This window comes from Hermetia illucens, chromosome 1, assembly GCF_905115235.1.
Source record: "Hermetia illucens chromosome 1, iHerIll2.2.curated.20191125, whole genome shotgun sequence".
In the NCBI taxonomy this organism is placed as follows: Eukaryota; Metazoa; Arthropoda; class Insecta; order Diptera; family Stratiomyidae; genus Hermetia; species Hermetia illucens.
The window spans coordinates 210200618-210214483 of record NC_051849.1 but is presented as its reverse complement, the minus strand read 5'-3'; the positions used below and the strand labels follow the sequence as shown (position 1 = coordinate 210214483).

Below are 13866 nucleotides of genomic sequence, written 5' to 3'. Positions count from 1 at the left end.
GGGATGACATTAGATTCCTCCGGTGGAGGAACTTTGTGGAGCTCTTTGACGACAAGGTTCATGTAAACAGGTTGAGCGGATGATGAGAAAAGATGGGTGAAGAAAAGCCTTTAATTCGAAGACCTGTCAACTGCCTAGTTCCGAAAGTCAATAAAGATCTTCTTATAGCGCTGTTGTCACGAAAAACAGTAGCAATATGTGGAGCTATTTTTCTGGATGGGATTGGGAAGCAGGCGCTTATTCTCAATTTTGGACTCTCCCATGATATCACAGATGTTTCGTCCTGAGTTGTAGTTGAATCTTGTTGCATCCCTTTCCGACCACAATTTTTTCAATATTTTCCAATCCACTCCTTAGCTTTTCATATCAAATAAGGTCATAACACGACAACTTTTCATTCCTTTCATCTGTTATTTCCTTCATTTTCCATGCTAACGTATGGCATCCTATACCGTGTCCTTTTGGTACCTAAGTCTCACTGTTTAGTCTGAGTTTAAGTAGGTGTCACAATGCCATTACGAGATGTCCTATTGTATCTTTCATGAAGTACGGCGTCCTCACTAAATTCTCTTCAGATAAACTAAAACAGGGCAAGCTCTTCCAAGTAGATACTTATTTTCCATCCATGAAACATAATGTAAACATAGTCATGTGAGGCATTGTAACGCACAACCTACACTCAGTCACACGCCACTCTACAGGGTACCACAGATCTGTAGATTCTCAAGGTGAGACACTATTTAAATGTCTCAGTTCAAAGCAAAATGTTAGGCGTATCTTTGTTGCTGTTGCTTCTGTTGTGACTCGGTTTTTATTCTTGTGAACAGTAGATATATGGCTGGCGCATTTGCTACAGCTGCCGACCATTGCAGCAACATTCACCGCCAGCAACAGTGGGAAAACAATAGCCCCTGAATAATAACAATGGAGTGGCATATTTTCAGACAGTATTGTGGTCAGCAACCTGGGGCTTTTACGGCTCGAACTCCTTTATGCTTGTGCTACTGCTTCTGGAGACGACACTTTATGGTGACAGTAATTGTTTATGTACGATATCTTTAGAAGGTTTACTGTAGGTTCTTGGATAAAGTTAACTTAACCCTTTTGCAATCAGGCCGTGAAGCGTTATGGTCTGCCTGACGAAAAGAATAGATGCGTGGTAGCAAGGGGCCGTAATTTATTGAAAAAGATATTGAAATTATTATTGAAAAAGATACGCGCGAATAGTACCTATTTCGTCTGCGTCTCTGTGTCTGAAAATAGTAGTTAGAGACTGAATTGGTGAAATATCCATGATTCGTCCCGAATATTCTAAGAAAGAGACGCTCGGCTTGGCCTACATGCTCAACACAATGACCCTACTCAAATTTTCAGATACAGATGTGTAGCGAGGGCTGGAATATAGAAGTAGCCCAGGATAATTCGTAAACCCATAACTCATAACAGTCAGCATCATTTGGAAAGATATTTTGGAGATAATGAACCCATTCACTGTCGTCCTCAATCCTTGACTGAAATGTGCAACTTCTGCATGAAGACAATCTCCAACAGAAACCTCAATACATTCAGATGTGTTAACAGAAAGCCTTCATCCCAGTGAATAGGTTCGACACGAAATATCCATCCAACAATTGAAAAGTTTATAATTATTTTATCCACTTGGTATGCAGACACTCCCTAAGAGTAATTTCGTTTTCGAGCCTCATTCAGTTGCGGGTTAAAAAAAAAACCCGAAGCTCTGTATACCTTAGTTTACAGCATATCTAGTATCTGTACAACCTCCTATAAAACATGCTCCTTTAAAGCAACTTCAGACATTTGATCACAAGTCCAAAGTCACAATAATTGCGTAAGCTTTTATGTTCTTTGTTTTTTTTTTCTCAGACCCGATAGTGGTAGCTTTTGTATGATGGGAACGTGGTATATTCCGTAACGCCATATCGCTGTCACGTAGTGGTTCATTTTTGTCTTTTTTCTGTATCTTTAGCTTCTTACCATGCTCAATTTAATTATGGAAATGTTGGGTGTGTTGCGATGATGGTTGTAACTCAGCCGAGTACACATTTTCGTTTCCAGTCCCATTCATTTTCATTCTACAATACTTCGCACGTATAGACGAGTGTGTAATTAAATTCGCTTAGATATTAGATATCCTAATCGAAATTCAGAATGTCAGAAAAAGATACAAGACTGAAATATATCCAGGATATGCTAATCCTGTGTAGAAAGGAAAATGTCGGAAACCGAAAACTTGGCGCGTCTGACATGAGGGGGTGCTTTATTTAGGAGACTTCTGGGGTCGAAGGGCATTTTTTCAAATAATTTTATCTATTGGTTTACAACTGGTGAGATTGCGAATACTATTACGTTGTATGTCGACTATGTTAGACCATACATTTTAATCTGATATTCTACGATGCCCTAAGCTTAAATTTATTCGAAAAAAATGCGATGATAATACAATTTGCACCAAACTTTCCAATATCGTGCGCTATATTAGGACTTGCATTATTGCGAAATTTGGAACTTCTAGGTTGAAATTAAAAGGGATTTTCTGCCGAATTTTCAAAACTTAATAATATCTGTGCCAACTTTATTTAAATAGATGATGATGGGAGACTGTCATAATTTTTTTCCTTCTGCTGGAAGGGAGTCTAATCTCACTTTAACCTCTTCTCTCAGTTGTAACCGATTTCAAAAGCAAGACCTCTTTGAGAAAGTACCACTGAAGAAATTTTATTACTAATGAGTGAATAATCCTTAGGACCAAAAGCCATAGTCTCGCATTAAAAGGAGCATAATCTTAGCCTTTCCCTTGACGAGTAAGTAGCCAAACCAAGTGAAGTTAAATACAACTTCAATATAAGCACTTCAAACTTATTTTCCTTTTCATCACACTCTTCATCTCGCTGCCTGCCTCCCAATGCACTGAAGCTTCACGTTGCATGTTTTGAACCCCTTAAAGGCCACATAGATGACAGCTGCTAACTAGAAATTCTTGATTTAAAGATTTCGTCAATCTCCCCCAATTTCAGGAAGCCTTATGTCGTGGCTTCTAAATCCTCATCCAGGATTCACAGAAATTTACCGACAAAACTATTCGGAGTATTAGCCAAGCAACTGCTAGAAATTGAAAGTAAATGATGTACTTGAAGTGGTTGACCTTCTTATTGAGGAAATCATCGCCTTTTCCGAAAACTGGCAATCAACACTTGGAAACTCAAGTAAGAATGATGAATAAATAAAATTTCTAAAAACAAATTGGAAGGTCATAAAAATAATGTCAATCGTTGTACTTTGCACAGTCAGCTTAGAAAAAAAACTACTACTTAAGGAGGGGGGGCCTAAAAAATTCCTCTTCTTCTTCTTCTCCTAAGGCACTGCAGACCAATGTCAGTCGTTATCCTTCCAAAGTTTTCGCTTCCAATTTCTTCGGTCGCAGGGCCGCGTCCTTCAATTTCGAAAACCAATCAGGTTGTAACCTACGTTACTTAGTGATTCCTCCTATCTGCTTCGGAGTTTGAATAGGCACCTGGTAATTCTTCTGATATCCTTACGTTCTACATGACCTAACCCCTAGAGCTTTGGAATCTTAATGTCCACGGCGACTTCTATTTCGCTGTATAATAGATGCAACTGAGTGTCCTATCTCATTTGCCATCACCGTCCACTCTCACTGGGCCTAAGAGTCTCCTGATTACTCGAGGTTAGGCAGCATTAATTTTCTGCGTTATAGTCTGGTTGATCTTTCGCGTCTCGTTACAGTAAGACAGGGCCGGTCAAATCAAATTTCCAACTGACGTCTTTCTTTTGGTGTGTTTGTTTGTTTTTCGGCCAACTTCCTTCGCTATCTCGTCAAGCTTCAGGGTCTCCTCCTCGCCGTTTTCCGATCGCGCTAGGATTTTTATATCATTCACATAGGTCACTCTCTGTAGGCCATCTTGGGTGATAGAAGCGTACCATTTAGGTCCTCTTGCAAATTTCAGATTATGTACTCCAGAATTTTGAGGCCAAGCCTTGCCACCTTGCCTTAATCCGGAGTCTGTGCCGAAATATTTTGCTAGTTGGTTTCGCTTCTTTATATAAGCGACTGACTTGACTGACTCAATGTCATTCTGATGAGTCTAATCAGTTCCGCTGCAAATTTAGATAATATTTGGTACAGTACTGAGCCCGGACACTAGGGTAAACCATTCTTTCAGGACCTCAGAGAGATCTCTAGCTGAAAGGTGGGAGAGCTGGTTTTCTTCGTGAATCCTATGGGGGGGGGGGGGCGTTCTCTGTGTTTAAAATCAGGTTCGATCGCACGCAGGTTTGTAGACCAAGGGAAGATATAAGTTGACTTTCTCAACGATTTTCTTCGAACGTGCACAGTGATCAGTGGGCTAATCCGTACATGATCTGAAAGCCAGTGCTAGAAAACCTCCTCTTTTGTGATTTATGTCTCCTGTTCACTCCTTTTGTGAAGTAAAGGCCACCCCCCCCCCCCCCCTCCTAATGCCGTGCAAGCAAAACCGTAGAGAGAAAATTCAGACCGGAGGTTAAATTTTTGTGCAAAAACGAGGCCGGAGGAGAAAATTATCCGAGAATAAGTAAAAATTATGCAGGTTCCCTTAATTGCTCTCTTTTCATTGAAATATATGTTTCAGACCCCCGGGAAAGCCTCAGGCTCGGGAAAAATCCCCCTCCTCGTTTGCCCACCCCCTCTCTCGGTCTATGTGGAAGTACTAAGCCTGCTACCGTAGGTTGTCCCAAAACTAAACGCAAACATCTATGACAACTGGAATTCGAACTCGGGGTAATGACATCGAGAGGCTGGGTTGGAAAAAAATAAATACAGCTCATGGAGGAAAATAAGCAAAAACCCAACATTCAGTATTTTTTAAAAATCGATAGGGATGGGAAAGCAAAAAGGAAGAGGAATAAAATGAGCTACATCCGGAAGAGGATTGGGAAATAGAAGCTATAATGAGTGCTAATAATGGTAAAGTTTCAGAAATTGGGGATGGGAATAATTACCGACTCTTTTGAGATTGAATCGATGGAGGTATGAGGAATGGGATGTAACTAAAATTTGACCAGGAAGTTGTGAGCATGACAGGCAATTAAGACACCTACATAAAGGATCTAGTGAATATTTAGTTGGAACGGTCAGATGTTGAAACAACAGTGACGGGTTTTACGTTCCCTGAGCCGAAGTTTTTATATTTACGATGAAGAGCTATCGAACAACAAATTGAGATCGAAATAAGGAGTGGCCCGATAAGCTGTTTACAGCAGGATGCCTTGATGTCTACTGCACGTGCCTGAGAATACCAAATTTTTCGGCTGTTCTTCCTCTCCAGAGAGACGACATTTTTCTCACGAACTAGATCTAGATTCTAGGACGTTGCCTTATTTAGCACCAAACCCGAGATTAACACGACCTTTGAACACATACTGAAGCATATGTGGTTCATTCATTACGAGGTATGCATTTGCTGAGCTGATGCAATCGTCCGTTCAATTCTTTTAGAGATTTTGTTCAATTCGGAACGCAATCCAAGAGCCAGTCGCTAATGCTATTCAACGTTAAACCATTCTCCAGTCAAAAAAACAAAAGGTCGTTGTGGCATACTTAAAAACCACCTGTGTATTTGTTATTACACAGTTGCAATGTCCAAGTTTTATCAAAACCCTCCTTCTATGTTCAATAAATGGAACGAGTCCCTCAAGGAATAATATCCGTACCCTATATATTATCACGCTTCCAGCTCCTTCTTATTTTTACCACGCTCATGATCCAGCATGATTTTACCATGGCCTGATTTGTGTCAACTACGCAAACCCAACATAGCCTAATAGTCTTTTTACCTAACAAGCCGGCATATCCTATAGCCTTGTGCCGGGCTGCTGTTAGCCAATATGTGCCTCAGAGCAAACAACCTACTGTAACCATGACCACCAAGTCTATGTCAATTCATCGTTTCCCAATGCCACCCCATGAAGGTTCTCCTTTGGCAGGGTTGCTGCCCCCTGTCCAACCTCGCTCCCTTTGAACACCAGCTATTTGCAGTAAACTGTCTTTATTTTCTAAAGAGACACTTCATCCGAGGGCAATACTCGTACCCTTTTTTATAAGATGAACTTTCAGAAGGGTATACCATTACTTTGTTAATAACTCGGACGTTCTGTCATTTGAGATAAAGTATTCTGACCAAAAATTCGCCATTGTATTATACAGACAAGAAAAGCTTTATGGTATAATCTCTTGGCGGAACCCTTTACGTAACAATGTAATGAACATCTCATCCTCCATTGGTAGATTCGCGCACACCAGACTGGTCTTCGCTAATTCTCGATATTTCGATTTGCGAGTGTCATCACTCATAATTTTTCAAAAATAGTTTTTCTCGTAATATCAACAGCTAATTAAGCCATTGTCGTTTTAGACATCACCTAATCTAATTCCTTACCGCTTAAAGGGTAATCGGTAAATTAATATTCTAAATACTCGTTTGCTTCTTGATCTGCACAACAAGTAGCATACCTGGATTCTTCTGAATTCCATTTCCCACTCAGTTCAATTTCAGCTTGTCAAAAAGTGGAATTGCTAAGAAATATATATCTGTTGGGAGATAGCATAATGGTACTTGCCAGATTAACAAAGCCATCAAAAGTGAAGTAAAGTAACAGGAATGAATAAAACCACGGCGTTGAAAGGAGGACAACGCTCGGAAAAATCCCAAACTTCTCATGCTACTTTTGCATTTACTGATCAAACCGATCCAGTTCTCCAGTTCCTAACCTTTTTTGATTCTTCAACGATTATAACATTCCGAGAGGTGGTTTTAAAAAAAATATCCGTCAAAAATTATTATGACACTCAATGCTACGCATCTGATAAACAAAAACAACAACCAACATTCATGACCAATCCAAGAACCCCAAAAACGACAACCAACATTCATGACGAACCGGGATTCGTATCTGGATGCCAGGATCAAGAAATTGACGCGCCATGGCTGACGAACTACCATAGGTTGAAAAAATACGAGGCATACACGAGGCACTGACTGGCATTGTCAAACCTAGCCAGACCTGACCATCCCTTAGAGACCTCAGAGAAATCTCTAGCTGCTGGGAGAGAGCTGCTTTTCCTCGTGAATATCACGGAGTGGTTTTGAAGACCTGAACCGGCTGGACTCTGCCCCCCCCCCCCCTATTCTGTGGTGAGAGCCTTGAGAGTTTGCCCTGAACAAATAAAAAACTTTGCAGTGCTCTCAGAAATTTTATTTTAAATGAACTGTGAAATTCTAAATCAAATTCTGAAAATAAATTAAATTAAATGTAAGAAATACTCTGATTTAATTATTTAATTAATTAATTTTTTTTCTATTTTTGATTCCAGGTACGTTGAATAAACTGAATAGTACTTTAGTAAGTAAGCAATCATTTAAAATTAGCATAATTAATTTTTGGAAAATCAGGTAAAATAATATTTAACCTAATTGGACAAGAAAGAATCTATAAATAGTGAAAACATTAAAATATTCCACCTTCTATGTCCAATTTAATTTTTATTTTATTCAATGACTGCGCAGGATGGGAGATAGATGAACTCTAGCCTCTCACTTTCTCCCTCCGAGTTCGAATCCAGGTTCCTGTTAAGAGCATTTGTGGTACTATCAAACTTATCAATTTCTGAACAGAAGCCCAGTCCCTAGCATGACCCTAACATAGCCTTCACTTGATTTGCCTCCATAATGGTTTTGTCCAGACAGTTTTAGCTGGAAAAGTTCTAGATAAGAAATTTGTCCTGACGCTGTCATGGCCCTGGATGAACTTGACTCCTTCATAGCTTTGTCTAGTAATCAATAAAAAGAATATCAATTTCTAGAGTCACCTAACTCCTTAATATGTTTCGAACCAACCTCAACTATACCAGTTGTCTGGCCACAGGGCACAGCTGGGGCAGCATCTGAGGAGTTGCCTCTACCCTAACGATGAAACCCTCAACAATTTTTGTAAAAAGCTGGTATTTGGCCAAAAAAGGATGGTCTGTTGGCTAAAAAAGAGGAGTCGACTACTTCTCGAAATTAGTGCAGTCCGTCATCGAGTAGAAGGGAGACTCAGAACACTCAGAAAAATGGTTGCCTCTTATATATATAAGTATATTTTTTGAAAAGAAATATAAAAACTTTTCGCTATCAAAGGAGAGACCTTAGTATTCCATAATGAGAATTAATATATTTTCTCTTTTATTCTGAAGGGAAAAAGGACCCGAAAAATATAATAAGCGTGAATAATTTCATTGCAAATTGAATAAGTTATAGTTATATCATTTATTACTTATTTATTTTTATATATTTATTTTCAACAAATTCAAAAATATCACCTGAAAAGATAAAGAAATTGAACATTGATACCTCAAAACTGATTACTTCATAATACCCTCGAGTTTTATCCTCATTCATACCAACCAATTAATACTTTTTCTGTTTACTTTCAACTGAAGCAGTCTTAATGATATCATAAAAGCAATGAATAAATACTTTTATTGATATCTATAATTAGACATAAATTGATCCTCATGAATCCAAACCGTAGCATTTTCTGTTACTGACTACCAGTTTTTCATTTTGAATTTCCTTTCTTAGCTGTTTGTTCAATATTAATTGTAATCATTTTATGATGTGTACATATGTATCTTGATGATTACTTATATGTTTACATGAGCATTTACAACTATTAAATGACAAACTGACTTTAAGATAATTAATTTATGGGAAATAAAATAAAAAAGATAATATCAAAGTTCAAAATCTGGCATTATCAGACTCAGATATATGTTGGAATTTCATGTTACATTTAAGGGGGTAATCAATGAACAACAAAAAACAAATTTATTATATTAAAAATATCTACGTAATTTCTCAACATACAACAGGCTTTAAAAATGGTTTTCAGTGGTATTCAATTAGTACTCATACTTGTTCTCTACATTTTCCAAAGAACTGACCTAAAATCTGATGATACTCATCCTTCATGATCTTGGGAGCGCTGATAGAAGAATGAGTGAAATCTATTCTTGGATTATAGGCCTACCTATAAAATACACCTCGGTCGAACGTAGAAAAAGTCATAGATAACTATTTAAAAAAAGTCTCTTTCTATTTTCACCAAAATGTTTTATGTTTCATGGATCCCTATTTAAGGAGTCAGTTGTATCCTTCATTGGTCCGCGACCTTCTAAAGTGTCTTTTCTATCTTTCAACTCCGATTAACAAATCTACGAAAGTGAAAACCGTCTTTTTTCGTCGTCTATCTACCTTTTCCAGCTCTATAACTGAAGCCCCCCTTAACTATCAAAGAATATGCAATACACTCTGCAATATATTCTGGCAAAAGCAATATCCACCAAATATTTACTTAAGTAAGGCGAGGTGCAAACTGAAACGAAGCAGCTTTGCTGTTATACCACCTCAGTATCGTACTCCATACAAACACATTCATATACAATATATCTAAACATTTATAATATGTTGAAAAAAAAGATAAAAGAGAAAATCATCGAGCCGTGAAAAACGCCGCCAATATTTGCAATTTTGTATTCATTGTCCTGTTTGTTCTTTCTGTGTTTATTGATATAATATTACGTTCTTTTTACCTCTATTGATATTCCTTATCTGGTGTTTTTATCTTTCTATGCAATTTGTATCTTTCCCCCTGGAACTTGAATATAACATTTGCAAATCGGTAGATACAGGTATCTTTTGTGTATGTACATAGGTGGTTATTATCTGTTCAATGGGGAAATATTTAATTATTGGATATTTGAGTAATATTGATTGACGAGTTAGGACTGATAAAAGATTGATATATCTGGAATGCATGAATGCATCACAGGCTGTTTTGGGAAAGTAGTTTCAAGAAAAAATGATGAAATAATAGAAAACCAGATAATACTAGAAGACTTAACAGCTACCAGTTTCACTGGGCGAATGCGCGTTTTAGTATGTCGCTTACCATCGACTTCGATGTTCAGAGCAATCTTGGCAAGTGAATTCGCGAGTTACGTGGTCATACCATCGAAGAAGCCTCTCTCGCAGTTTTTCCACGATCGGTTCAACACCATATCGATCGCGAATATTCTCATTTCGGATGTGATCAAAACTTGTCACGCCACTACTCCAACGCAACATCTTCGTCTCCATTACCGCAAGGCGCTGTACATTGTCTTTTATAGTCGGCCAACATTCAGAACCATAGAGAGCGACAGGACGGACGATATTGCGGTAGTCGACAGAAAAGAATGAAACAAGCATATCGTTTTCTCTATTTCTGAAGCTCTTGCCAATCTGCTTTTCACATTCTACAAACTAAATCCGCTCAACAGCCTGCGTAATAACCATGAAACCCAAGGAAACTATGTTTTTTCACTAAAAGGTCGCATAGTTTTACTTCTTTCATATATACATACATACTTAGCGCTCCTTGAGCCACTGCGTTGCGTACTTCTCTATATGAGTTTATGACAACTCAACCTTCATACAAACAACCATCCTGAGTCGTCCGAGACGACCAATGGGGAAAAGTTGTTCCAAAAATCTAAAACAAAAATGGCGAAATCGATCGTGAAAGTCCTGATGCGGATATTGAAGGGCCATCGAAGTGTTTCGTCGGCACAGGCTTGCTTGTCCTTCTGTCCTTTGAACACTTCAGTCCCTTACCGAAAAGTCCTTTTATCGATAAGTTGATTAGTCGTTGAGAGCTCTACGGAATTCAAAAAGTTTCCGTTCCTTCCTGTATCAATTATAATATCAAAGATTAAAAGGATGTTTATATATGGTTGCGCTATACCCCACCAAGGGGTGAACCCTTGGTGGGATATAGCGCGCCAATCACACCTAGTCGCCATCGCTCGCGGTTACCTGAAATGTGCTTCAGCTCCCCCATCCGATCCCCCCCGATCTCCCGAGACGCGTGCACTCGTCCTCTACTGTTCTACTGTTAAATTCAAACATTTTCTAATAAATTAGATTAAATAATTAAATAATGTATAAATAAATTTTGAAATGAGATTCTCCTTCTCCTTTATATATAACTTATTTCTAAATATTCTCTCTCAGGGAATTGAACTAGGTTTCTTCCTTTCTTTTACTAAAGGACTAATCCGATACTCAGGCTCACTCCCTCAAGAGCAAACTTCTTTCTACAGTTCAGTTTCAAGCCCCTAGACACCATCGAATCGATCACGAGTTGCCGCGAATCGTCTTCACCCAGAAGATTTCACGATAAAACTGTGTAAAAGAAACAAAGGAAGACACAAAGTTGAAGGACCACTGTCATTTGCTTACATTTCACCTCAGTCAGGGACAAACGTTGGGATCGCATATAACAATATGCAAAATGAGCCAATCTATCTGAAAGCCAAATGTTAATGATCATTTCGAAATATTGCTATGTTAGAATTTGAAATATTTGAATGGAAATGGGTTTTAGAATTTTGGGGAAAGATACAAGCATCCCCTCCTCAGCCTGTCAGCAGGCAAGGTGAAATAAAGGTTAAACATACGCAAAACTGCTGACACTGAACAATCTGAATCAATCCCTTTCTACAATTTCTCTGCTGATTAACAGGCAAAGTACACCAACCATGATGAGTTTTCAGTACGCATCATCAGTGAAATACAGGTGACCCTGTTCTGCTGAAGACCAAAAGAGCTACCAAAACCGATGAAATCGGGCTGATTACCGTGAAGGAAAACGGATCGTGTAATCACTCGCATTAGGCAATAATTGAAATATCGCATCAAGGAAAAAGTACTGTCGATTGACTGTTTTGTCCAGAGCATAGGCAACTCTTCAGATACTGCCTCACCTATTCCTGGGAGCAGGTGATGTAGGCCTAAATTTGATTAAAACAAGTTTTTGAACAAACTCGTGCTTAAGAGAAGGAAATGAACCTTTATCCTGACCTTGGATTATGCTATTAGTAAAATACCGGCTGTCAGCGCGTTCCATATCTTAGGTGGAAGAATATTTTTTTAGTCTAGACTCCTCTGCAAAAGAGGTAGGATTTAAGACCAGTAACAACGAAATTAAACTCGTGACCCAAACCAGAAAAAGCAAACAAAAGATGACGATTGGGGAATACAATTTAAAAAATGTTCCCAAGCTCTCCTCGCAAAATGAACGGTGGAAAGGACAAAATTCAGCGGTAAATTATAGCTACCAAAAACACGGGCTTTTCGGTTTTCCCCATTAAACAGGTTAAACAAATTTTGTATTCGCATAATCAAACGGCCTGACCTGATTAAAGCTTCAGGCATATTTGGGACCAAACAAAGAAGGATCAAACTGGCAAATCCAAGCTACAATGAATGGAACACGGGGGATGAATAGGACCACGAAATTTTGAAATATATTATGAAAATCTAAACTCAAAGCTATTGACCAGTGGGGAGGCCAACGGAGGATTTAATCGACGCAAATTGCAAGCCACTATTAAGACTATTCAATTGGTGGAAACTTATTTTGGAGGCCAAACATCGAACTAGGTTATCATGACTTTGATGATAGTTTCAAAATATGGTGTTCTGATTCGCGATTATGAAAGAACTCAGTGTCAGCATAGTTTAAGGATCAAACCTCAAATTCTTCTTCTTCTTTTTCTTCAGCCTTTGTCCCGTTCACAAGTGGGGTCGGCTCGTCGTGCTCGGCTTCCCCATTTGGCTCTATCGAATGCCTGATCTGGGTGCAATCTCGAGGCTTTCAAATTTCCATCTAGCGTATCAAGCTCAAATTAGACCTCTTTAATGTAGTTGAAACGCTAGCGGGCGACCAGACTATTATCCCAAGTTTACTTTGTTTGTTAACCCCAAGAACAGTGCTATCTACACCTTATATGCGAAAATTAGTAGAAGTGACTACGCAGGTTCGCTTGGACCTAAAAGTTAAGCTTGTTAAGTTGTCATTGAACCTTTCTTACATACCACCGCGCTGGCACACCCCTACCTGTCATAATCCAAAATATTATTATGATATGTCATCCACGAAGAACCTAAGAAACACAAAAACAACCGAAACCGCGACAATAATTATCTATTAGACCGGCAAAAACGCAACTAAAAGGTGTAAAAAGAAATGGTTCGACCATACTGGTAGAGCCACATATCTGGCGAATTTGGAATACTCGAGGACCGAAAGAAGGGAAACCACGAACTTGTACATTGATTCCTTTAATTTCTAAGGTTTTACGGCTTCCTTCTTACCCTGGCATTTCCAGGCCTAATAGTATCATAAATGTCCCCAGATTTCTGCATGTTAAGCGAGGTAGAGTAATCAAATTAAAGGTGACATCTTCTTCTTTGCCCTTTGTTGCCCAAAAACCGAAATCGGCTCTCTCTGGATCGAATTCGTATACTTTTCTCGGTTATAGGCTTGGTCAGGCTAGAATCAAGATATTCAAGTCTCTGTCAAGCACATCAAATCATCATTTGCTTCATTCAGCCTTTTGGTCGTTTCCCATCATCTTCGATGCTCAGTCCACTCCTAGCTAGTCAATTTTCGTCGAATACTTGCAACATATTTTTGCGTGTTCACCAGCTTTTCAATTTAGGTTACGTTGGCAGACACTAAAATGTGAAAAGTTTCATGCGAATCGTATCAAAGATGTATGGCTTGGTTTTGCTAGGACCTTCAGGAAGTTCAATGGATTTGTAAAGTCTCTAAATTTAGGACCCACTGAACTCACTCCGTTCGGTGTACTGTTCGTTCGACACAAAATCCGCTCTTCCTATAAAAGGACATCAAAATAACAAGTGAATCCATCAGATTCGTTTAGACTGAACTTCCTAATTTTTTGCAATTTTTTCCTGGTCT

The 13866-nt window shown here is 38.7% G+C and overlaps 1 protein-coding gene across 7 annotated transcripts in view; it reads left to right on the top strand.

Moving 5' to 3' along the window:
* Positions 1-13866, top strand: part of LOC119652409 (rap1 GTPase-activating protein 1) — a 677182-nt gene that overhangs the window by 487454 nt on the left and 175862 nt on the right. The window contains exon 2 of one of the 7 annotated variants that reach the window (XM_038056576.1): positions 3036-3224. The exons of the other annotated variants lie outside the window; for them this stretch is intronic. Coding sequence (XP_037912504.1) covers positions 3141-3224 — 84 coding nt within the window. The 5' untranslated portion in view covers positions 3036-3140. The remainder of the gene's footprint in view (positions 1-3035; positions 3225-13866) is intronic. 7 annotated transcript variants of the gene reach the window in all.